The sequence below is a fragment of the Epinephelus lanceolatus genome, chromosome 17 (assembly GCF_041903045.1).
Source record: "Epinephelus lanceolatus isolate andai-2023 chromosome 17, ASM4190304v1, whole genome shotgun sequence".
Taxonomy (NCBI): Eukaryota; Metazoa; Chordata; class Actinopteri; order Perciformes; family Serranidae; genus Epinephelus; species Epinephelus lanceolatus.
In genome coordinates, this window is record NC_135750.1 from 39,118,302 (window position 1) to 39,145,724 (window position 27,423).

The 27,423-nt window shown below is 41.7% G+C and overlaps 1 protein-coding gene across 3 annotated transcripts in view; it reads left to right on the forward strand.

Annotated features, from left to right (window-relative positions):
• The window catches only part of LOC117248295 (heterogeneous nuclear ribonucleoprotein L-like), a 139,416-nt gene that overhangs the window by 22,566 nt on the left and 89,427 nt on the right, over positions 1–27,423 (forward strand). For all 3 annotated transcript variants that reach the window (XR_013487850.1, XM_078160653.1, XM_078160652.1), the window contains exons 2-7: positions 14,672–14,790; positions 19,138–19,247; positions 19,360–19,487; positions 21,011–21,096; positions 21,195–21,291; positions 22,990–23,062. Coding sequence is in view for 2 of the 3 variants with exons in the window: in XM_078160653.1 (XP_078016779.1) it covers positions 14,672–14,790; positions 19,138–19,247; positions 19,360–19,487; positions 21,011–21,096; positions 21,195–21,291; positions 22,990–23,062 (613 nt within the window). In the remaining variant the exon portion in view is untranslated. The remainder of the gene's footprint in view (positions 1–14,671; positions 14,791–19,137; positions 19,248–19,359; positions 19,488–21,010; positions 21,097–21,194; positions 21,292–22,989; positions 23,063–27,423) is intronic.

Here is a 27,423-nt window from a genome sequence, read left to right on the forward strand (position 1 = left end):
ACATTCTTCTCTTCTCCGTGAGCCCGCCAGGCTCCATGCTAGAGCTCGCCAGAGCCGAGAAGCAGGCTCCCGGAACGTTAGCATGGCAGCCGACTGGTGCTAACGCTAGCATCCCCATGCTTCTCGTCTCCGACTCACTGAGCCTGGCGGAGAAGCATAGGGACATTAGCACTAATGGGCTGCCATGCTAACGTTCTAGCTCTTCTCCGTGAGACTGTGAGCCCGGCTCCCGGCTCAGTTGGAGTTGGAGCGTTAGCGTGGTAGCCGAGTAGTGCTAACGCTAACAGGAAAGCAGGGAAATAGCCAAACACAGCAGAGACCGAGAGTGAGTGAAAGACATCGCTAACTGCTAAAATAAGCTGGCTGTTGGAGAGCAGAGGTAGAGGGAGGAGTGGCTCATGATACACTTTGTTTTGCTCTACAGGCAGTGCACAACAGCGAACCTAGCAGTGAAACGATTTCGCTTATTGCCCCTTTAACATAATTATTAATAATTATTAATTATTTCCGATAGCCAATTTACAACATTAATGGTGTCCCCTTGGTGAGGCCTAATATTGTTGTTCCCAACATAATTGGTGCCTCCATGTGACGCCCTAATGTATTTTCCTTACATAACTGGTGCCTCCGTGTGACGCCTAATTTATGTTCCCCACGTAATTGGTACGTGTGGCTATCGCTGTCAACCACACTGTGTTAGGTAGTTGTGTTTCCTTTCTCACTGTCTCACCATTACAGGATGCAGGGGTACCAGATTGGCACACACACACACACACACACACACACACATGCATGCATGCACAAGTCCTAAGTGAAGGTGGTATCACCTTGCTGTGTAATCAGCATGACATGCATGCTGTCTAGTTTCCACGCACTCAGGTATGCATGCATGCACGCACACACATGCACACACACACACACACACACACACACACACACACACACACACACCCTCTAATGATGTCATCTGATCATTAGAGGTTAATTAGAAGATAGATGAGCTACTTAGGGATGTTCATTCCTTCAATTAATGTGTGGGAAAGACACATTAAGGCATGTGTAGTGTGTGCAGTTTACAAAAAAACAAAAAACAACAGATGAAATAAAAATGAGTAAAAAAACACAAGCCTCTTTGTCTAATAATTCATCCATCCATCCATACATCTTCTAACCGCTTCATCCTCTTGAGGGTCACGGGGGGGGCTGGAGCCTATCCCAGTTGACATCGGGCGAGAGGCAGGGTACACCCTGGACAGGTCGCCAGACTATCGCAGGGCTGACACATAGAGACAGACAACCATTCATGCTCACATTCACACCTACGGACAATTTAGAGTTATCAATTAACCTAATCCCCAGTCTGCATGTCTTTGGACTGTGGGAGGAAGCCGGAGTGCCCGGAGAGAACCCACGCTGACACGGGGAGAACATGCAAACTGCACAGAGGGGCTCCCACACACCTGTCCTTTTGTTGGCCATTGTTCAGTCCCTCCAGGATGTTGCAATGTCATGATTGCAACAGTTAACGCACAGCCATTCTCTGTGAATTCTATGTATGATCTTGCAATTTTGTCCAATAATCGCAACTACTGCAAATTTGAAAATTCACAACTTGTCATATTGTATTTCATTGTAGAGCTGCATGCAGTGTATTGATTTGCTCTCTGTTTATCATAAGACCAGTGCTGTGGGAACCAGAGTTTTGTCTTTGGGACAGAGACACACACACACACACACACACACACACAGCTAACACTAATCAGGTAGAGAGAGCAGGAGGAGACCGTCCTTCAGCGCTGCGTCGAATGACAGCAACAGCCAAGGTGGAGGTCACCTGTGATAGATAATTTAGATAATTCCGTTTCAGCTAGTGTGTTTACATCAAGGCCTCCAGGCCTGAAAATGAAGCCAACACCAAACTACAGTTCCTCTAATGTTCAGTTGAGGCTGGCCCCAAAAGTGAGTGAATCCTTACAGACTCTCTTGTTAAAATGCCCAACTTTACAGCAGATATACGTAACTTTAAGTCTTAATAAAATGTAAACGTATGAGTTATGAACCCTGTAACGCCCGCCAATGTAATAACTGTCCACAAATGTAATAAATCACAAATGTAATAAAAATCTGCAGCATTTAATGTAATAAACCCACAAATGTAATACATTTTCCACAAACGTAATAGCCACTGCCTACTACAAATGTAACACGCGATTTCCCACAAATGTAATAACTATTACATTTGCAGGGATTTATTACATTTGTGGGGAAGTAAAAATCTTTATTGTAATAACTTCCCACAAATGTAATAATACAATGAATAATGGTCGTGGTAGTTTGTTTGTTTGTTTGCTTGCCTATACACCTACTAATACTACTGACCGTGGGTGCAAAATCTAGCTGCTCACTCCGCTATCACACAACTCTGATTCTGATTACCAGGCTATACAGTATGTGTAACAAACTCTCATATCATTGCTTAATGTAATACAAAAAGAATTAGATTTACAAGAAAAAATTCCCAAAGGTCTGACCTAGTATTTGAATCCCATTAGTCTGACCGCCCAAAAATCCGACTGCAGTAAAGTTACATTTCAGGGGGGACCAGGCAACTTCCCCCTTTCAGTAAGCACAGAGCAACGGTACCACTAAACAGTTGCAATGTCTCTATGCGCGGACTATGAAGACAGTTGTGTTTATCTCATCGACGGGAAATCACATCATCTGCTATATGTGATGTACATGCCCTTATTTGGATAACACATCCTGGTATTCCCCGCACACGGGAAGATGTTTTAAGTAACGGGGGCTGCCAACTGAATGAATGAATGAGTGACATCATTGTATTTTTTTTCCTGCTGTATAGCGCATCGCACATCGCCACTCACTAAGCTGCTGACTGGCTGCCATAAGCTACACACAAATAAAACATTAGGAAGTTCTAACAAATGCAATTTTTTTTTCCATAAGGAGGCCAACCGTAGAATTTACCACATGACAAAAGCAGACAAGAACTACCTAGTTTGGGCGCTGTCCTTGGTGCTGAAGATGTCCCCGAGCCTGTTGCAGGCAGCGGTTATAACAAAATCACTTTAAGCGCTGTCCTTGGTGCTGAAGATGCAAAAACAAACAAATGTCTATACTCCAAAACTCACTACCTCTGACATGATGAACCAAGACAGTGTACATAGATAAAAAAAAAACAACATCAACAGAAAACCAGAAGTCCTGCAAACCAACAGCAAATGGTGATCACCATGGCCAAATAACGTCGCATATCTGTAACTAGAAAAGCACTCAGAGAGCACAGACCTCCGCCAAGCAGCTTGGATTTCCCGCCATTTTATTATTTTATCCACTTTGCTTCAACCGATCACCACCAAAATTTTATCATCTGTTCCTTGTACCATTATCAACCTTTTCCTCAAATTTCATCAAAATCCGTTCAGAACTTTTTGAGTTATTTTGCAGACAAACAAACAAACAAACAGACAAACAGACCAACGCCGGCAAAAACATAACCTCCTCGGTGGAGGTTATTAAGAAATAAAAACAAGACAGCTGTTGGCAACTAACGCTGTTGCTGCTGCAGCTACTATTAGGCTACTACTGTTATCCAGACTAAATTAAAGGAAGCAAAGATTGTTTAACCTATAATTCTGCATTATGTTGCCTTCTTTCTACAGCAAATAAATTATTTCCTTTTAAGGAATGGCTCAGAGAAATGCCGTCTAGCAAAGTTAAATATTTTCACCACCATTTTAGTTATGAAATAGCCTCACATATTCAAGGTGCACGCACACACAAGCAGGATCTCACATACATAAAACGTGACTGGAATTAATAAACAAGCAGTAAATGCACAGTGGGGGTTATTTGTTTTCTGTATTGGCATGACGCGCTGTGTTAATTGAGTGAATCGTCCGAGCCAGACGCGTGTTAATTTGAGTTTGATTTAATTTAATTACACTAAAGTTGTTGAGTTAAACTAACCATAAGATACCTTTTTGTTTTTATACAATTTATTGCTGCATTTTGAAAGCAAAAAGAGTTATGTTTTTTTGGGGTTTCATGTTATATCAGGGGTTTCAGCATGGCACCGTGAACCTGTGCCTCCCATGACCTGTAAAAGTAGCGTTGTGACATAAGCCTCAGTTTCTGTTGTTGGCGAATTGTTACAAGCTGATGAATTCGCTGGTCAAAGCTAGGCAAAACGTTAGTACAGGTGAGATGACAGACAAATGGATGGTTTGTCTCTAACAAAATACTTTCTGTAGACGTGCTGCAAGAACGGATCAATGCTTAATATACATCTGTAGCCAGAGTGCTTTACGCTGTTAATAGGCTTTATGTGTGGGGAAAACCAGGATGTGTTATCCAAATAAGGGCATGTGCGTCACATATAGCAGATGGATGTGATTTCCCGTCGGTGAGATAAACGCTACTGTCCTCATAGTCCGTGCCGGCGCAGTGAGGGAGAAATGCACAGACTGCTTCATGTTGGAAGTGCTGTGGTCGGACTAACTGGCGGTCAGACTACTGGGTATGAAATCAAACAGTCGGAATAATGGCATTAAAATGTTCGGATTAATGGTCAGTCGACATTATGGGACTAAAACGATAAATCTCGCCTAGACCTGCATGGTCGGATTAGCGGGTAGTCAGAGTTATGGGTAGTCAGACCTATGGGAGGTCGCTCTAACGCCTGGTCCCCACAGGCGAGTGGGGTGTCCGGTGGGGTGGCCAGCAAATTTATAGGGGGGGCTGTGGCCACCCCTGGCCTCCCCCTGGTGGTGCCATTGGCGGGCGGGGGATCTGTTGTGTAATAGCGGAGCGGAGAGTGGGCAGCTGGATTTTGCACCCACGGTCAGTAGTATTAGTAGGTGTATAGGCAAACAAACAAACAACAACCACAACGACCATTATTCATTGTATTATTACATTTGTGGGAAGTTAATACTATAAAGATTTTCACTTCCCCACAAATGTAATAAATCCCTGCCAACGTAATAGTTATTACATTTGTGGGAAATCGTGTGTTACATTTGTAGTAGGCAGCGGCTATTATGTTTGTGGAAAATGTATTACATTTGTGGGTTTATTACATTAGATGCTGCAGATTTTTATTACGTTTGTAGTTTATTACGTTTGTGGACATTATTACATTGGCGGGCGTTACAGGGTTCATAACTCATATGTTTACATTTTATTAAGACTTAAAGTTACGTATATTTAAGGGCAGGGACGCTTGACTGACAGACTGTCTGCAAGGTGTAGCTACATTCTTTAAGTGAGATCCACCTCTTGCTCCTCCACAGCTCCACCCTCTTGTCCAAATATGGTCACCTCTGGCTCCAAAAATCCAAGATGGTGACGGCTGAAGTGCCGAACTCAAGGCTTCAAAATGGGAGACCACAAACCAACAAAAATCAGAGTAGCCATTTCCATTATTTTACACAGTCTATGCTTTGAAATTATTAGTATGCTATTTGAACATTATCTAAAGCTTACAGGCACTACAGATCCATTTACATGTTATACATTGGTATACAGCACTGACAAGAAGGTCATGGAAACAAATGCCTCTAAATAAAAAGGCCTTGTTTCTAAAAATACAAAATTCTTGTCAGTTGAAAGTCAGGGCTTCAGTGAATATTTAGAAATTAAATTCCACATATTTGTATTAAAAAACAAACTCATTTTTTCACAGAAGAGAAATGAGGAGGGTCATGAGGCAGTGACTAGGCTGATGAAATTAGTGTGAGGATGGTGTGTTTGGTGTATGAAGATTTGTCACACACACACAAACTAGATCAATGATGCATGTCACCATTGTCTCCTGGAATTTTCAGAGTTACAATGACGATCTCAAAACCGCAGTTAAAGGTCAAAACATGAAAAGAATGCATCCTTATGTGGTCATATCTTTTTCTTATAAAATGCACATAAAGGTGTAGTGAAATGGTTGATATTGTTGTGGAATTGCTGGGAAAAACAACCCCTCCAAAAAAAGATGATTACTTGCTCAATAATTAATAGCAGAGAGTGCATTAGACCACTGGTTCTCAAACTACGGTAGTGCACCTTTAGTGGTACATGGAGGAATATCTGAAATAATAAAATACAAGTTATTTCAACATATATGCTATGCTATCTGCAGAAGCTGAGAACAGCCACCCTCCCAATTATTTCTGTAAATGCTGTTATCTAGAGATCACAAGTTAATTATCAAACTTAACTAAGTGGTGCAAGAAGCTTTCAGTGATTTACAATTACAATAAAATACTCTGGGAATACTACGAACATGAGGGCTCACCTCACACGCCACCATTCAGAGATAGTGTTAGCCGCTGACCGCCAAGATAATGCTAAACCCGCTCCGTCGAAAATTAACTGACACTCGACACACAAAACTACCATCCAACGCTGAGAGAGTTAAGAAAATAACACAGTCAATCACCTATGTGATGTGCAAAGATCAGCGTCCATAAGGTGTTGTTGAAAACAAAGGCTTTTGTTACATGCAAAAAACACTTGAACCCAGCTATGTGACTCCGTCCCAACATCTTTTCACTGACACAGCTGTACCGAGGCTCTACAGAGAAGTGAAGCATAAAGTTTAGGAATCTTTGAGTGCAGGAGGAAGGGTAGCATTAACTTGTGACGCCTGGACTTTCAGGTCAGTGGATTCATATGTGACTGTAACAGCACATTATGTCACAGAGGACAGGCGACTGCTGTTTCACGTTCTCCAAACTAGAGCAGTACACAAAGGTCAAACCGAAGCAAACATGGCTCTGCAGTTGGAGAAAGAGGTAATAAATCAGAATATATCGCAATATATTTGATACAATACTCAGCACATTGCAATATAATATCGTAATGTGACGTAAGTATCGTGATGATATCGTATCGTCCAGAAATCCCCAGTCCTAGAAAAAAGTGTGTAGAATGATTACTATAACCATATCTATAACATCAAACGCAAGTTTAAAACAACACAAATTTTTGGGGGACCCACTCAAATCCCCCCCTCCCAGCTACATTGAAAACCTAACAGCTTCACTGGAAAACAAAGGGCACCATCATAGAACATGGTATCCAGTTTGATCACACTCAACCTTGAAGGCTGAACATGTAATAGACTTTATATTACATAAAGAACAGCTTTACATTGCCGTGCTGATGGTATTAGATCCACATAAGCCTGTACCAGAAAGTGTTAGCAACACATCAAAGAACTCAATTTATAGCTTTGCATAACAGACAGAACACACTTCCAAAGAAATGTGAATGCTAGGTGTTGTCCTTTTTAAAAGTCTGCACAATGTATGCACCATAAATGGACAGAAATAATGCTAACATATCTGAAATAGAGAAGCCAGAAGCAGCCTGGTCAACAGAGACAGAAAAGTTAGTCTCATGTCATTTTCCCCTCCAAACACTCAGATGAGCCATCTGCCTCTATAAATAGACTAAAAGGAATGTCAATGTGAATGAGAAGGACAAAAAGAGGGAAGATGGGGGCAGGGATGGATAGTAGAGAGAGAACGAAACAAGCAGAAGAGGGAAGAGATTAAAGTTGAAATGAGACAGAATATCTGAGGGGGTTAAACAAGATAACATGAGAAAAGAGAAAAGTGTGAGGATTGCCCCCCCCCCCCGTTCCCCGTCTCTCTCTCTCTCTCTCTCTCTCTCTCTCTCTCCCTCTCTCTTTCCTGCCTCCATTTCGATGTCCTGATTCTGAGTCCTCAATAATAACACAAACTCACAACTGACTCTCCAAAAAACTTCCAAAAAAGCACTGCTGCTCTTTTGTGACCTCTGATTTCCTGCCTGTCATCAATATCAAGCTGTAGCACTGGGAGAACTGGAACTCCTTCAAACTTGCATTGATTCATTTTCTTACAGACAGAGGTCCATTGTTCTGCTGTGCATTCTAAGCTGACTGACAAAATAAGTTACATCCATTTCAGACTTTTCTGGGAGACCTTCACTTGAACAACTCTTTAGCAAAGGTTTGGCACTAGCCTGGCTCCGCACATATAATATGACAGAAAAAACGTTTTCTGAAGTAGTTCTCACATTGCTTATACTCAGTGGCCAGTAAATTAGGTACACCTTTATACTGACAAGGACCACCCTTTGCCGCTAGAACAGCCTGAAATCTTGGTGGTATGGATTCAAGATACTGGAAACATTCTGCTCCATGCCGACACGACACCATCACACATCCAGGATGTGAATCTCCAGTTCCACCACATCTCAAAGGTGCTCTATTAGCTCCTCTACTGTTGAGGCCTTTGGAGTACAGTGAACTGCTGGGAGGAGCCATTACAAGATGGGTAGACCTAAAGGAATAAGAAATACTAAATTGATCCGCAGGGGGAAATTGTTGTATGTTACAGTCCCTCTAACGTATAACGTAGACATTTATAAGAAAGTCAAAATAAGACGTATGTAAAAATAAATATAAATAAAATATGTTAATATGTAACGTGTATATGTAGTACAGTTTAGGACTAGATGTTACAATCCCTTGATGCACATACTTGAAACTATGAGTGGGAGTGATAGTGCCGTCTGGGGGTTTCTGACTGGGCTCTAAAGGATTAAGGTCAGATGGATAGAAAAGTAGGAAAGCGCATAGGTAGATCATTGCTTCACTGGGGTCATCAGGTGGGTACTCTCCTTCACTGGTGTTTCATTGATAGGCCTACAGCACCTCCAGAGGGCTCATCAGCAATGCCTGGTGTCCCAGGTGCACCCCCCTCTGCTTTTACTCTCTCGAACCCTGCTGTTGTTAGTGGTATTTTGGGGCTCAAGTGGTGTCTTTCCTTTTAATCCAAAGCCACCGGCTTGCCTGTCCAGCTGCGCCAGAGAGGGCTTTGATGGCCTGACATTGGGCTTGGCCTCAAATTCCCATTTCCTTAAACAGCCTGATAGTTAACTTGCCTACGAAGCCTCTGCAGCCCACTTTAACTTGGCAAAACTTTGTAAAAAAAAAAAAAAAAAAAAAAAAAAGTGTAAAAAAATATATGTTTCATGCTACAATGTATAACACTTGTATCTAAAATATTTAAAGATAGAAAAATATGTATAAATGCTGTGCATTTGGGCTGTCAATGATTTTTTTTAACCTTGATTAATCACTGAATTTCAATATTTAATCGTGATAAATCACATTTTCAATCAAATGTTTAAAATTGCATTATTTTGCATTTCAAAACAGATTTGAAGTTCCCATTACAGGGTGAAGCAGTTCATACCAGAGTGTCTTGATTAGGAATCAAAAGAATGCAAAGAAATTTACTTTATGATCTTTATATGTAGATTTATTTCTTTCAAATTCATGCTGCACTGCTACAACAGTGTGGACTTGAAACCATGACTTGGTGGTAGAATGATTACTCAGTGTTGTCTAATGATCCGTGGTTAATGCCACTGCATCTGTACTTTCCAGGAGTTCCAGTTTAGTTACTTCCTCTGATTCATGCAGGTCCTGTATGCATGAAACGAGAGTTATGTATGTAACTACGGTTCTATGAATCCTGGATAACCGGCAGAGGTGCTGCATAAGCACTGAATGACTCCATCTCGCGCATGTCGAGTAGTTATCCCAACAAAGTCACCTGTGACCACCTGATGACCCCGGACTGGCTATATCTTCCGGTGTCGTCAGAGGATCTGTTCCTGCAGAATCTTCTTGCGGGGCAACAAGGATTCTGAGTTACTGAACGCTCTGACGGTCATCCAGGATTCATAGAACCGTAGTTACATATGTAACTCTCGTTCTATTTAATCCTTCCTGACCGCCAGAGGCGGTGCATAAGAACTGGATGACCCATACCAACAGAGTCATGAGGAATCCCAAAAACATACCTCATTGAGTGGAAGCAGAGGAATTTGGTAGGAGGACAACGCCCAGTGGGTGAGGAGCGGCTTTATTCACTCGATAAAACCTGGCAAAGGTGCTTGGCGACACCCACGAGGCCGCAGCACATATGGCCTCCAGGGACACCCCTCTCAGGGGTCCATGATGTGGAGACACTCCTCACAGAGTGGCACCTCACCCCAGATGGCAGGGGGCGACCATCTGCCTTATATGCATAGGTGATGACGTCCACGATCCAGTGAGACAAACGCTGTTTGGAGAGAGCACAACCTTTCTTAGGACCATCATGACACACAAAAAGCTGGTCCAACTGGCGTATAGTCGCTGTACCATCCACATATGCTCTCAGAGCCTGCACAGGGCATAAGCGCCCCGACTTGTCGTCTTCTTCCCCTTCTGGCGGGTCAAATCGCACCAGCTGGATGGGCTGATTGAGGTGCGAGCTCGACAAAACCTTAGGCAGGAATGCAGTATTCGGCCGTAAGGTGACGCCTGAGCCGTCAGAGTTCCATCTCTGACATGAAAACTGACTGACAAGGTCAGAAGCCACCCTACACACTTTGATGAAGTGATGGTGAGGAGGCAGGCAGTCTTTGCTGACAACCATCGCAGATCTGCCTGTGCCAGTGGCTCAAAGGGAGGCAAGCATAGAGCATCCAGCACCAAGGGCAGATCCCATGCTGGAGCTCTCAGCGTTTGTGGGGGAAAAGCAGCCGACGACCGGCCCCAGGGCCTCAGTTCCTGGCCCCCTGGCCTCTGGAGGCCGAACAGAGCACACCTAGGCTGGGAGAGGGAGCAGAAACACTGCCGTCACCAACAAAGTAATAATATATATTTTGAGTATGGTACCTAACCAGCTGCGTGACCAACCTTTCATCTAGGATGATGATCTGAAGGTAGGAGTGTCCATGATGCTGATGAGGCAGCTACACGTCGCGTCCCAGAGGGACAGTTTGCTACAGCCCTTGGAGGTCGAGCACCTTGCAGCTCCAACCGACGACGTGCGGTCACAAGGCTACCGGCAACAAGCTGCTAACACACTAGCTTCGGCTACAGCGGGCTATAGTGTATAAAGGACAATAAGCTTAAGCCGATACTATGACCGTAGTATACCTGCGACAGCGAGAAGAAAAAAGGAAAAAAGGAACAGATCTTTTGACGACACCGGAAGATATAGCCTGTCCGGGGTCATCAGGGGCTCACAGGTGACTTTGTTGGTATAACTACTCAACCTGCGCATGCGCGTGACGGAGTCATTCAGTGCTTATGCACGGCCTCTGGCGGTCAGGAAGGATGAAATAGAACTATTGTTCCCTGTTAAAGTATGACACAACATGTCAACCTGGGGATGTCCCTTCGACCCGAGTCTTTCATAATGTTGACTGGTCTACAGTCAGTTGCCACCCATTTAGCAAGCGTTGCACTGAACTTCTTTGGCTTAGTTCAAAACATATACAGAAATAGCAATAAGAATTATAAGTATGTACAATATGTGCATGATATGTTAACTATCCATTCAAGAGTGGTTTTGGTAAGAATAAAGTAGCATACTGCAAGAATATTGCGCAGTTGAATAAGACAGTGTTATGAAGACTTATTGTACCTTTAGTCACTTTTGCACAGGTGAAATACAATAAAGAAATTATGGAATTATAACTGCTGATGGGTGAATTAAGTTCAAGTGCTTGTCTGTTGACTCAGAGTGTCTGATAGTCTGATGGAGTTGAAAAGTTTTATGGCCACAGGCAGAAATGATTTCCTGAGTCTAGCACTGAATTTCCTGTGTTTGACTAGCAGAGTGGGTGGGAGACATTGTCCAAGATGACATGTAACTTAGACAGCATACTCCTCTCTGACACTGCCACCAGCTTAACCCCCACAATGTTACTGGCCTTGCAGTTCAGTTTGTTGAGCCTGCTGACCTCTGTTACCTTCAACCTGCTGCCCCAGCACACAAGATGACATGTAACTTAGACAGCATACTCCTCTCTGACACTGCCACCAGCTTAACCCCCACAATGTTACTGGCCTTGCAGTTCAGTTTGTTGAGCCTGCTGACCTCTGTTACCTTCAACCTGCTGCCCCAGCACACAACAGCACAGAGGAAAGCACTGGCCACCACAGACTAATAAAACACTCTCAGCATTGTCTGGCAGATGTTGAAGGACCTATCAGCTTCAATCCACAGTGATGGATTTTCAGCACCCAGGTGATAGGGCTGCACGATTAATCGTAATAAAATCGTGACCTCGATTCATATGCATAAGCGATCTAATTTTTCAATGACGGCGATTCTGCCAGCCCCGCCCATGCCGGGAGTCGGGACATCAACTGCATGAAAACAAGCGCTCCCAACGACGCACCGTTATACCACATGATGCAGAGCGGCAGCCGGCCGGCAGTTTGGAAAGCTGCGAGAGCAGGAGAGAACCGACAACATGAGGAGGACCCCTTACAAGTTAACGTACTGACACTCCTCAGAGAGAGACACACACACACACACCAGACAGCCTCTCAGTCCTTAGCCGCTAACGTTAGCTCATGTACAACACAGGTACCACACAGAAACTTTTACAAAGGGTCATAATGTGCTTCTAGTGACTGTCAAATTGCCAGCGAAAGATGTTTACACTGTGGACACGGAGAGCAGCTGAGTGTCTGCTCTCATGGGACAAAGATCCTCTGAGAAGAAAGACGGTTCACTCTGCTCTGCCACCAGGAACAAACTGGGAGGCAAAGATCCTCTTTGAGGAAGAGGGCTCACTTTGCTGCAGGGTTCACCAAAACGTTTTTTTGTTTTTTTCTTTTAATAAATTGAACACACCTTAAAGAACATACAAAATCCTGTAGAGAATTAATACATATAATACAGTACAATAAACATTGTCAAATTAAATGAAGGAAGAGGATTTTTTTTAAAGGCAAATAAAATATTGGGGATTTATGTAAAAATATACGTAGAGACATATAAATAATTATATAATTAAAGATAGGTAGGCTATGTTAGGTGAATACTTCTGTCAAATGCATTGTGTTGAAACATTTAATTTTGATCTTCCTTAGTCCATTTAGACTTTATTTTATCATAACAGTAACAATGAATATTATGAATTGTTCACATTTGAATTTAATTTTAATAACATTAATCACACAGCATTTTGTGGAAAAGTCAAATGTTGAGTTTACAGTTTTAATAAACTCAGTACTGTTTTTCAGCACATATTGTTTTGTCTTCATTCAATGTAATTAGCACATATTGTTATTGCGCCATTGGTTTTGGCCTTGGTGGCCCACATTTTGGCCGTGATGCCCCAATAAATTTGTATTTATCAAAGGCCAAAGTGGCCTTGCCCTAAAAATGACATAATTCCAGGCCTGGAATACTTACCTCAGAAAAATGTTGTTCAGCATTGATATTATTGTTAAAATTGTTCAAAAGCTGTAAGAGAAGACAAGAGACTAAAGTTTATTGTTTTTACGGTCAGTGTCAGGCTGTCAGCTGTTGCATTTGAGCTAAAAACAGGAGTGTTCCCTCTCTGCTGACCAGAGTTTATGTGCCTTGTGTCTCTTGTATCAGGCACAATCATAGGTTTTGTTACTGTTACTTTTCCTTTTGTATCAGGAAATAAGCACAATAAATCTTTATGCTGGAAAAAAAATCGATCTCAATTATAAGCCAAAAAATCGTGATTCTCATTTTTTCATGCAGCCCTACCAGGTGAGCACTTAATTTAGCCCCTTTACTGGTGAAATCCAACGACAGGCCAACACAAAATAATGTCCTTCTCCATTAAAACAGTGCTCGGACATCATTCCAAATTTAGTTGGCAAAACAGAATGAGTAACAAATATAAGAAAAAGGTAACCACCCTAACATTTTCAATGGTCTCCATGCTGCTTTCTACTGTTACTAAACCCATTTCCTGGCCTGTCCGTGATGTCGAACATGACACAGCAAAAAAACAAAACCAAAAACACAAAGGCATACTTGTCTGCTGCAGAGCTGTGTACACACTTCTTGTCTACTGGCAGTGGGAAAGGAGTCTATTCCCCTTTTTAACAGGTGTTCCTGTGTTTAAAAAACCTGCATACATGCATTAATTTTTGTGAAAAGGGGTATCAGTTGGCTCCAGCATTTTATACACTAACAGAAAAGGCCATGAAGGTAATTTCCAGGGATATTATGACTGGTTGTGCAAAGTTGTTTGACGGTGCACTGGACAAAACATTAAAAAAGAGACGGTAACAACTTAAATGGCCTTTTTCATAGTTACTTTAGCGATGTACATTTTACCCACTCGCATCAGTTTTCAATCTGTCCCAGCGAAAAAATTCAACAGCCATGAGTTGTAACACATCACAGCTTTTAGTGCCAGTCATTTAAGTGTGGTCTATATGTTATCCTACTACTGGTGACAGAACCGGGGTTGATACAGAAAGCAGTGTTGTATTCAAAAACAAAAGCACTACGGGCTGTGTTTGTGGAATGTCGTTTCAGTACAGATGAGAAGATCAGATATGATCAAGTGAGTCCAGTTTCACTTACTGATGATGTGTCTTAAGGTTTATCTGATGCTTCAACATCTGGAAATGTATCATTGTGGTTTATCATTTGATCTTTCATTTAGGTAAGCGCAATGGGGACAGTTGCATGATGTTGTTTGTAATGTCTACATGTGCACAATTTTCCTGACCCAGCATCTCGAGTATTGGGAAGTCTGGTGTGCTACAGACCAGATTGATGTGTAACTTTGGTTGACTGTGTGTGTTGTGTTGCAGGATAATGGTGAGGATTCCCATCGTATCTCTCCGAGCCCTGTGGTCCATGTCAGGGGTCTGTGTGAGGCTGTGGTAGAAGCAGACCTGATAGATGCCTTGGAAAAGTTTGGACCCATATGGTGAGAAAGCAACAATTGTGTGTGTGTGTGTGTGTGTGTGTGTGCGTGCATGTGCGTGTGCGTGTGCATGCGTGTTTGTTATCCTGCTCTGCATTGTGGGGGTCTGGAACTTACATGCATTAGATGACAGGTAGTGTACACCATGAACAGGTTAATCACAGGCTGGACACATCTGTGCAGAACAGAAGAAGGGACACATTTACACCAACAGACAGAGTTCACCAGTTCACTTAACATGGTTTATAGCTGAGCCAGTTTTTTCCTTAAATCTATTATTCTTATCTAGAACTGGGCGATATAACAATTATGAAGGATATATTGAAGTGTCCAGTGTCCATCTCTCCTCTCACACTTTCCGCACAGCACTGCACCACTCACTCACAAGTTTCTCCAGCAACACTTAGAGAGACACAGAGCTGCTATTCTGTTTAATCTGTCTGTTGATTAGTCTACAGTGTGACATTGCACTGTTTGTTGCACTTGCTACGCTGAATCAGTTTGTAAGATGAATGAGATTACTGCAGGAGCACACATGCATTTCATTGCTGCTCTGCATATGTGGGAGACAGAGCTGCTTGATTTTTTCAGGCGAGCATTTGTTAACTAGTTTGTGTTTGTTTGAGGATCATAGGGCATCCCTGTTCTTCTTGGTAGTTGTAGTCTATTGTGTGACACTGAGACAGCGCCTGGATGCAGGCAACAGATGTGTTCAGGAAAATGCAGGGACAACACAGATGTTTTATATACAAGACATATAACATGGACTAAAGCCCTGTTTCCACCCAGCAGTACGGTTCAGTTCGGTATGCTTTTGTTCCGTTTCCACTGCGAAAAGTTGTGGATAGTACCGATGGAACTGTTTCTAAGCATTACCATTTTTGGTACCGCTTCTGTTGGGGTACCTTGCACACAGATCTGGTACTAAAAGGTGGAGCTGTGAACACTGCAGTCCGTTGATTGGTCAGTAGCAGACTGTCACTTTGCTCAGGGCTGAGCTGTGGCTGGTTATCAGTGAGAAGCCACTGTTCATATCATGAAGAGTTTAATTAGTAAACTGTAAATATGCAATGAAAGGATGTTTGCAGCCGGAGTTTGAGAAAAAAATGACTTCATTCACTGGGCCATCTGCCGGGATTTATGGAACATTAACTCGTAATGTTACTCAATGCACAAGCTGACAAGGTGACTCAATCAACACACCTTAAATATTGTATATTACAACTTTGACCATTACTTTAGTTTTTATGTGACATACACTTTTAGTAATGAGTGGATCTTCAAGCGTTTATATGTATTAATTTCGGCGGGGTCATGTGAACTGCATATATTCTAATCCTCACTTGGAGAAAAGAAAAGGGTCGCGTAGCGTCTGGCCAACTCAACACTAAACCCCTGAGCTTGCCTGAGAAGGACTAAATGCACAAACCCGGTATTGTTTATATATCCCATGAAGAGAGACTCTCACTGCAGCCTGTTTTGTTTTGAGCTATTTTGTTCTGAAAATGTTGGCGTGCAGTCTTGTTCCATGGACGACAAATGGGGTGCAGACTTTCCTCTGTGTCATCGATAATGAGGAAATACAGTGAGTGTTGGACAGAGCAGTGAGTGACAGTAACCCCGCCCACATTTAAAGGTACTGTTTGCAGTAGAAACGCTAGGGTCTAGGTACCATGTCTAAAGGGTACTTTTGGTTCCAAAGGTACCATGGTGGAAACGGGGCTAAAGTGTCTCTCGCTCCTTCCCTCCCACGGCCTCTCTGTCGATGCTAAGTGCATGAATAAGATTAATAAAAAATAAAAAATATTCAAATAATTTTCCAGCACTAGATTAATTTGAAAGGCCATGGAAAACGGCTGTTTAACTCCCCCCACAAAGATTTTTAATTGTGTCAAACTACAATGGATTAATGTCTACTTGATACTTTTATACTCGTGTTATAGTTTTGTGTTCTGTACTGCAAACCTTTAAACCTCTGTAGCTCCAGTGCTATGTGCAAAAAGTTAATGTACAGCCCCGCTGTTTATATAATTTTTCACTTACATGTTGCTGCATATTTTCAAACAGAGAAAAAAATCCTGTCTTTGCATTTTAATTTGATAACAGTGTGTTTGTATAAAGGTGCTTGTGACATCTCAAATTTGGCTTTGGCTTGCAACTGAAAACATGTAGCCCTTTTTGTAGAAAATACCGAGATATATTTTTGGTATCACTGTCCAGCCTAAAAATACCAAGATATGAATTTTCGTCCATATCGCCCAGCTGTAGTGTTTTCAAAGAAAAGACACAGCCATACTTCCAGAGTTCATACTGCAGGCCCTTAAACTACCATCTGTTAATACACATTCAGCGACATGATAAGTCTTGGTGAGCTCTCTAGGTCCATATCAGCACTAGAGAGAACAGAAAGACACTGGCAGGGCTCACTTGCATATGAAAGTGAAAATTAGAGTGTACAAACAGGACAAATTATTTGGTGTGAGTGACTCTGACTCTGAGAGTTCTGACGCTCAGCTTGGCAAAAACTTACTTCACCAATTGGAACTGTAGAGGTGAGGGTTGTGTTGGATGGAGCCATTTTCTGTTTAAAATTAAAAGCCCTTGTTTTAAAAAAGCCCCTCAGTGTTTTATACACAGTCCAGCCATACACTAGGTTTTGACCCAGTCTTGTTTTTTTTATGTTTTATGAATCATGGAGAAAGTTTTTTGACAATTTTGAAAATACAGAATTAACTCTATACACTCTGATACAATTTCAGGTTTTCCACAAGCACCTCACTCATCACTATAACCAATATTTAAACATTGTATTACTCAGTATTCTAGCTTTTAAAGAGCAACAACGTGAACATTTGAACATGAATCAATATTTAAAGGGGACACATGAAGTAAAACATGAAATCGCATAAAGTTACAGGTACTAAGTGATTTGGTGTAACAAACTCCTGCAGTGGGCTTCAGGAGCTTTAGTGTAAAGATAGTTACAGGTGCTGAATAATTAAAGGAAACATTTTGTGATACTGCAGTTTCCACTCTAAACGACTCCTATTCCATTATTTACACTCCCTGCATGTTGCAGTATTGATTAACCTCTCATTTACCTGAACCACGCTGCAGGGAAAAGCATACTGTCAAAGACACACGCACACACACACACACACACGCACATACACACACACACACACACACACACACACACACACACACACAGATATTATCTTATCTCATTTGGCAGATCACTTTTGTCTTTAATGAAACGAAGGCAGTGAACTCTTCTTCTTTAATGGGGTTTGAAGGGTTTATATTCTCGGTTCAAAGTTGACAGCAGCACAAAAATGACCCATTTCTATTCAAATCTGTTAAGATATGAGTGCTGAGGATTGAAACACAATCTGCTGTTCTAAGGCCTCCTTCAGACTGTGAGATTTTAGCAATCTTTTAAGATTAGTGCAAGCTACAAGCTAATAAACTTAGGTATGACATCAAGTTTGATGTATGCAGATTGTGCAATTACAGCTCCTACTGAATCGCAGGCTACAGCGTACGATGTAATATCTTTCCATACTGAGTGTGCAAGGATGCTGCACAGGTTATTACTTCTCCAACTGTGAAGCACAACATAGAGGGCCACATTATTAAATAACCTGAAGTTTTGTGGGCACTATACTGCAGTGTGTCCGTGTGTGTGTTTGCTAGCTGCTAGGTTGCTCACCTGGCAGCTGCAGCTCCGCCGCTATTTCCTTCTATGCTTTGTCCTTCTTTAAGCAGTCATGGTAGGAGCTGGAGGACATATCATACAGGCAAGGCTTCTGCTGCCACAACTCAAGAAGGTTTTACTCTTTGCTGGAATCCCACACATTTCTCTTAGTGTGTTTTGCCTCCATGGCAAGCTGCTATTTGTTTGTTTGGGTTTAGTGCCAGTGCGTCATTTCATGTTGCATTTCTGTTGGTTGGTTTGTAACCGTAACAGCAGTCACACAGTGCGATGGTCATCCCAAATTTCTGACACTGTCAGAATTTTATCCCAGACTGTCTTTGATCATAAGTCTGTGACAGTAGACATCCTTGAACCTCTTTCACTGTGCGACATAGGACCACCATTTTAGAACCACGACCAAAGATATCACCACGCTTCTTCCATGTTAGTCATCTTTCATCTGGGACAACCCAAACTTGCACAGTGTCTACCAGGCTTAAGGTTTTGACAAAGAGTGGAGGACATGTAGTGTGGCTGGCAGAGGCTGGCAGAGGAGGTAATGTGTCCAGTGAAATGGAAGCTCATTCAGTGGAAAAGATTTGAATAAAAAGCATGTGTACGTCCTATCTGAATGTTTGCATGTGTGTTCTCAGTTATGTAATGATGATGCCATTCAAGCGTCAGGCCCTGGTGGAGTTCTCTGCAGTAGAGAGTGCTGACCGCTGTGTGTCCTGTGGAGCCAAGGAGCCTGTATACATCGCAGGTTTGATTCCCAGGCTTTTCATTGTAAAGACTTTCTGATATGATGGATTAGTTACACATGCTTGTATGCAGAGTATTGTAAGTGTTTATATTTCTGTCCATCTGTTCATCAGGCCAACAGGCGTACTTTAATTACTCAACATCCAAGAGAATCACCAGACCGACCAACGCTGACAACCCCAACAGTGGCAACAAGGTCCTCCTGCTGTCCATACAAAACCCCCTCTACCCTATAACCACGGTACACACACACACACACACACACGCACATACATTTTTCTCTGTGTGGAATTATTTTTTTCATAACATTTGTGGAATTTTTCTTATAAATCTAATTATAATGCACTTATAAAAAATATGCTGCATGTACATTAAACTTTTTGTGCTTCCACGCCGACATGATGTTTTCAGATTGTCCATCCGTCTGTCCCATTGTGAACATGATATCTCACAGGCCTCGTCACGTGACCAGGCAGAATTTTGAATTAGCCCCTCCCCTTTCTTACAAAAAGTTAACATACCAAGTCACTCTGCTTAACATGATTAGTGTAATAAATCTTTCAGCTAAATAGTACAAGCAACTAATGTTGTGTAGTAATGATAGTATGTTTTTACAAAACATGAAAGAATTAGTAATGATTACTCTGAAGTTTAATTAGAAACAAAATCTGGGTTTACAGTGTGGATGCAAGGATGAACTGATTAGAATTTGGTGGTCGAAGGTCACTGTGACCTCAAAAAACCCTGTTTTTGGTCATAACTGGAGATGATGGAGTGATGACATTTTATATCCAAAAGGTCAAAGGTCAACTTCACTCTGACATAATATTCTGCAAAAACATTTTTGTGGTCATTATTAAATGCCATAACTCAGGAGCAGAAGAGATATTTGGTGGTGATATTTATTGGTGACAATAATCTTGGGTGTCCACCTTGAAACTGTGCTGATTGTATAGATCTTCTACATGTATGCTGCTGGATTGGAAGATGTGTGTGAAGAATCCATGTTTTAGCATCTTTGCAGCAACATTTGAAGTATTGTCAGCTGTCATTGCTACATACGGGTCTGGACAGACATGGATGTAAACTGTAATTGCAACTTGACTGGTTCGCAGGAGCATACAACTGCAAGGCAGTTGTTATAGGTCAAATTGTGTCAAATTTGTCATAGAGCTGATTATCAGCATGCTCTAACTGCCTTCAAGAGCAAGTCAAGTTTCACTACATTGGGATGATATAACTTTTATCTCTTTTGTCTCTCCCAGCTGATTTTCAATGGCTGCGAAAAAAACCTTCGAAAAGTCTGAAAAGACGTTAGTTGGTTATTTGTTGTAAATGCACTGAAAGATGCAGAGTGATCTTGTATGCCCATCTGTCAGTCTCTCCCTCTCAAACAAACTGCATCCACTCATCTTCTCTTAAAAGCAGTGTCTGTCTGTCTAGACTTCTTCTTAAGAGGGTTTTCATAACCCTCCATCAGGCTGTCTGTCTCTGTCTATACTGCCTCTCAATATATAGTTTTGTGACAAAATGACTGCCAAGGACTTTTTGCCTGCCTTTTAAATGTTGCTAAGTGTGAAATGTAGTCACCAAAGCACCTTCAGTGTGGTAGTGTATATTTACATTTAACGCAATAGTTTTTGTCAGGACATTGGGCCAATAAGTACATGAGGGGATAATACAGGTTAAGGCACACTGCAGCATTAGAAACTTTAAGAATGTGTTGAATGTTGGATTTCTGTCTCTTTTTCCATTTTGGTCCAGGATGTACTGTACACAGTGTGCAACCCCATTGGCAGTGTGCTGAGGATTGTCATCTTTAAACGAAATGGAATCCAGGCCATGGTGGAATATCCTTCCTGATATGTGTTAATGTGTGTGTCTTTGCATGCTGTGTGAACCTGTGTGCTGGAATGTACAGCATCCTCTCCTTAACCCCATTCTTCAGGTTTGAGTCAGTTCAGTGTGCTCAGAAGGCCAAAGCTGCACTGAACGGAGCTGACATCTATGCTGGCTGCTGTACGCTTAAGATTGAATATGCAAGGGTAAGAGACAATAAACACTTCAGCAGTCACAAGCCTGGAGTCATTCCGTGAAAAATCCCCGCGATGTGAAAAATACATGCCGAGCAGTCACTGGTGCGCGGAGTGGGGTCCGCACAGTCGTAAAATCTGAGCTTTGCACGCACAGGGCTTGCGGATGTCCGCTTTGAGTCCGCGCGGACCTCCGCGGAGTCCATTCCGCGTATGTTCCGCCCGAGTATGTTCGGGCCTTAAGGTTCCAAGATTACATTACAGTACATTATCTTCTCTCTTCTGCTTGGGAGCTGTGAATTTACAGCTCACAGGTAGTCAACACAACAGAGTCTCTGGTTTTTGTTTGGTATCTAGTGCAAAAAAAAGTTACACATTTCTGACTTCTGTTAGCTTGTTCACTATATTACATCAATGCCACTGTCACATTGAACATCCTACTGAGCCCCCTTACAACTTAGAAAGGAAAAAAACCTGAATCATTAAATATTCGTTTGAAATGATTTGACTGACAAAATTTCTGAGTTGGGTACAGCCCTCGTGTTTCAAAATCCGATCACTATGAAAGATAGCCTCCTAGATTTTAGGCATATATGTAATGTTAAAGGAGTGTGGAGTAAGATATGACTCTCTTCCTGTAACATATAGTTCTGTTTTGTCCTTGTCCTTTAACTGAAGAAAATGTCAAGCCATCCACTCACTAATTTCTGAAGTTTACAAGATTGTGGGTTCAGATCTTTAGGTAAAGTTGGGGTATATTAACTGTACGTCATCTGTTTAGCAACAGGAACAGACACAGAAACAGTTTGCAGGTGATAGAGCCTAATGGTTAGAGTTTGGCCAATTTCCGGTTTTACGGACGGTATTAAACTGGTTGGATTTTATACAAACCAGCTGAACCGTCATTTGTCATTATGACACACTGTAGCAAATTAACAAGTAGCCTACATCAGTAACCTGTGCTAAAGGCATCATGGTGTTAAATCCAACTTGTATCGCATTAGCAAAAAGCAATAAGAAATATGCAATATGACAACAGCAGCACTCCCTCTTGTGTGATATGGCTTATTTATAGATAATATAAATTTATTTGAACATTATATAGTTGTTTATAAACAGAGGCAGCTGGTGATTATTTACCTGGGTGGGTCTCCAGGTAATGAGGACTTCTGGACAAATGTGGGACTTTTATTTTGGAAATTCTCTAAGTTGTAACAGTGACATAGTAAAATAAGAATCCAATCTGCAAAAAGTAGGTTATTATGCATTGACAGTTAATTGACCATTTACAAAACAGTGTTAATTATCTTTGCTCTCTACAGTAGCATAGAGTGATAACCAGAGAAGGAGGGAGTCTGCTTCTACAGGTTATACTGGTTTGAGGGAAAAAAACAAGACACACTGCAGACACAGTTGCCTAAAGGGTCCTGAGTTCACACATTGTTACAGTCTCAACATCACTACCTCACCTGTCAACTTCATCTGAAGGAAAAGCTTGCTGCATAGCAAGTCTGTGGTTGAGTGAGTGAGAGGAAGAGAGAGTGACACATGTGTGTGTGTGTGTGTGTGTGTATATAGATATATATATATATATATATATATATATATATGTTTATATGTATATAAATGGATAAGAAGAATGCAGCTCCTGTATATCTGTGCTACTGTGCTGTGTTTGACTGGATCCTGTTGAATTCTTTTCGTCAACAGCCAACACGTCTGAATGTGATTAAGAATGACAACGAGAGCTGGGACTACACTAAACCGTACCTTGTCAGGCGAGGTAAGGCATACACTGTCTCCTTCTTTCTTTTTTGTCTCAGTTTCATATTTTAACTAAAGGCACACTATGACCGCTGGACCATTTGAGGTGTCCCTACTGTTTCACAATCTGGAGGATCCTGTGAAAGGTAGGACTCTGTTTTCAGTCTGAATTCCCTGTCGTGGCATGTTTCTCTCCACTGCAGCCATCCTTGATTCAGGTTAAACCACTAGATGAAAAAGGTCAGTCATATGTGAAACTGTGTCGAGATCTTCAGTCATCGTGGACTGAGAGTGTAGTTATAAAAAGTGTGGACGGTAGACCTCCAACACACCAAGACTCCTCCTCCTCCCGTCTCCATCAGTTTAAACACTTTCACACCAGCCAATCACCGGCCTCTCACAAGCCTGCACCTCGGCGAAACATTGAGGGAGAGAGAGAGAGAGAGAGAGAGAGAGAGAGAGAGCAGAGAAAGAGGGATGGACGTCAGGCTGACCATGCACTGCAGCTTTCTTCCATCTTCACCTTCTGCAACCCAGCAAAAAGAAAAAGAGAGAGGGAGAAAAAGAGATGGATCTCACTCCTGCTGACCACCATGCAGCTGCTGCTTCAACATGCCCAGAAGGCCTCAGCCCCACCTCTGTCTGCAGGACTCCAGTAGCACTTCCTTCTGTCTGTCTGCTCCACATTGTAATCTCCTCCTCTGTTTGAAGAAGTAGTCTCACATGGCCTGATGTCTGGTCCACACAACACCTTAAGCTCCTCTGAGCCTCTAGATTCTAGATTTTACTCTCAGTGTTTTCTTAAGTGATGATCATGCCGGAAAACTGACTTTATCCTCTAAATTGCCTTTTTAAATTTGTTTTCAGAAAATCTAATTAGAAGGGCGTAATGGTTAAAAGCTCAACACTGTGGACCAGACATGTTGATAGTCAAAAGTCTGGCTATGTGAGTTTACAGTATAAAAGTCTGACCTAATCTGATCTGTCACTTCATCTGAATCAGGACTGTCACGATATCACGTTTTCATCACACTCCTGTTGTGGCACAGAGTATGACAATAATGATAATATCCCCATACCGTAAAGATCATAACGATATTAAGAGACATTATTTAAATATTATTTCAGATAATATTAAACTTTTTTTCACATCATCGCCAATTTCAAACACACATCAGAGCAAAATGCAATGTAAAGATACATTAAATTAAAGAGGCAGTTGGAGAGATTTAGCCCTATTTACACAGAGATAGTGCCATAGGGTTGTTATGAAGTCCCATCATTATGCTGCCTTTACACTTTTACGCAGAACTTACAATGACAGCATCAGGCTGCTCCAGTGTGTCATTTTAGACAGCATGGCGTTATCGTGGATTCAAAAGAGGCATGATGGGCGTGACATTTAACACAACAGCGTCGGCCTCTAGTGTGACATATAACATATACGTCAGAAGCACTTTATAAACAATAACAATGGCTTAACATGTCAATAACAATCATTTACCATCTCTGTTATATAGCGGCTGATCTCGTCCTTTGCTTGGAGGGTGAGGAGTTCCCGGACCTCATTGTTTTCCCAATTTGTGGACATCGTCAGCCACTGTTCTTCTTTGAATAAGCTGCTAACTGCTATTGTCATCAAAACGTCACACCTGTGCTGCATATAATCCCGTCCTACCAGCTCTCCCTCTTATACAGATATTGTCTCAGTACTGTTACTACTAGGGATGTTCCTGGCGATGAATTTCCTTGTTGACTAAACAAAAATTTTAATTAAGACTAGTTGACTAGTCTGAAAAAGGGAAAACACTTCAGAATTTACAGTCAAAATTTAGCACAATTTATTGTTAAGCAGAGGTGGAAAAAGTACTGAAAACTCCTACTCAAGTAAAAGTACCTTTACTTTGATGAAATTCTACTTAAGTACAAGTAAAGCTACCCTTCTAAAAATCTACTCAAGTAAAAGTAAAAAGTAGTTTGTTTAAAATGTACTTAAAGTAGAAGTTACTTAGTTACTTCCAACAACTTGATGGGGATACTTTTTCCACCTCTGATTAAAATACACTAACATTAATTTGGAAGAATACTGTGCATTCCAAAAACGAACAAATCCATTGAGCAACAGTGTTTCCCTATATGCAACTAGCAGTGGTGGTGCTCCACTGCTGAAATATGACCACCGCTGCTGATTTATTTTTCTTTTTTTTGCTTTAGCTCTTTAGAAACTACTGTTATATATTTGGCGCTACGGACGCTTCATATCCAGGTCAATTCACACACTTGTGAGTAAAGCATTTAAGAGGAGAGGAGAGGGTTCTGTCTTATCTCTTCATAAACTAAAGTTATATTATTTTGAGCGACAGACGTTTCATATAATAACATAACAATATACTATTTATCGTGTTATACGATGAAACGTTTCACTTTATAACGTGATAACTTATATTGTTTACACGACGGCATGTCATTTCTGTCTCTCCATGGTCGCACCTTTACAGTCCTCCTCTGCTCTCTGTATCATGGACAGCAGAGTTCGATCCCGATGCGCACACACACAAACAGACACGTGCGCGCGCGCCCACACACACACACACACACAGGTGAGCACACAAGAGCACGGCTCAGGCCGCATTTTTCTGACCGTCTGTGCACCTCTTGCTATGACACTCTCCTCCCCCTCCCTTCTTGTTGTAAGGAAGCATTTCCTGTGTGCCAGCGCGGGAATGTCGCCGGTCGACATGCATACTAATAATGATATATATTGAAAAATACCACGATATGTTAGAGGAGCCGATCGGCTTAATCAGCATTGTGTCATCTCCTCTAGTAGTGGCTTGGGTGAAACGGACATTTACGGACCTGTAGAAGTTACACACTATAGCTTTAACCACTAAAATAACATCTAAAATAAATCAACTGCCTCTGAAATGTGGGGCACATTGAACCTTGCAGATTATCTGACAGAAATGACAGCACCCCACTTTAAAGTTAATAAAACAACATCTAATTCATAATTAAATTTCAGCTGAAATGAGAGGCATTTTGCATTGTGCAGTATGAAGGTAACCCTGCACATTATCTTACAAAAACTCACTTAAAGTTAACAAATAATATAACATCTCAAAAAAGATTAATTGCTGCTGAATTCATTTTCTGGATCAAAGTACTGCCAAACCACGCTGGTTCTGCAAGAGGACGTGTGAACTCTGTGTGTGTGTGTGTGTGTGTGTGTGTGTGTGAGCAAACCAGTTAACAACAAAGCAGCTGTTGTGTTACTCAGTAAAACAGTATTGATGTTTTTTGATTTGAATTGATTAATTTATGAATCTACAAATCACACCAATCATATAATGTGTAACATTGAATTAAACAATAGAATCTTAAAAGGAAGATTACATCAGTGCAAACCAAAAAAATATGTTTTCATCTTATTCCATTAACAAGGTCTTACTTGACCTGTAAAAGTCCTTCTTGTTTTTGTCACCTTGATATTTTATGACAGGCTGTTCTGCCAAGCTGCCTTGTCCAGGCTGGTTGACAGCAGACATTTAGTGGACATAAATACACTGAACAAAAATATAAACGCAACACTTTTGTTTTTGCTCCCATTTTTCATGAGCTGAACTCAAAGATCTAAAACATTTTCTATACACACAAAAGACAATTTCTCACAAATATTGTTCACAAATCTGTCTAAATCTTTGTTGGTGAGCACTTCTCCTTTGCCGAAATAATCCATCCCACTTCACAGGTGTGGCATATCAAGATGCTGATTAGACAGCATGATTACTGCACAGGTGTGCCTTAGGCTGGCCATAATAAAAGGCCACTCTAAAATGTTCAGTTTTATCACACAGCACAATGCCACAGATGTCGCAAGTTTTGAGGGAGCGTGCAATTGGAATGCTGACTGCAGGAATGTCCACCAGAGCTGTTGCCCGTGAATTGAATGTTCATTTCTCTACCATAAGCCATCTCCAAAGGCATTTCAGACAATTTGGCAGTACATCCAACCGACCTCACAACCGCATACCACGTGTAACCACACCAGCCCAGGACCTCCACATCCAGCATGTTCACCTCCAAGATCGTCTGAGACCAGCCACCTGGACAGCTGCTGCAACAATCGGTTTTCTGCACAAACTGTCAGAAACCGTCTCAGGGAAGCTCATCTGCATGCTCATCATCCTCATCGGGGTGTCGACCTGACTGCAGTTCGTCATCGTAACCGACTTCAGTGGGCAAATGCTCACATTCAATGGCGTCTGGCACGTTGGAGAGCTGTTCTCTTCACGGATGAATGCCGGTTTTCACTGTTCAGGGCAGATGGCAGACAGCGTGTGTGGCGTCATGTGGGTGAGCGGTTTGCTGATGTCAACG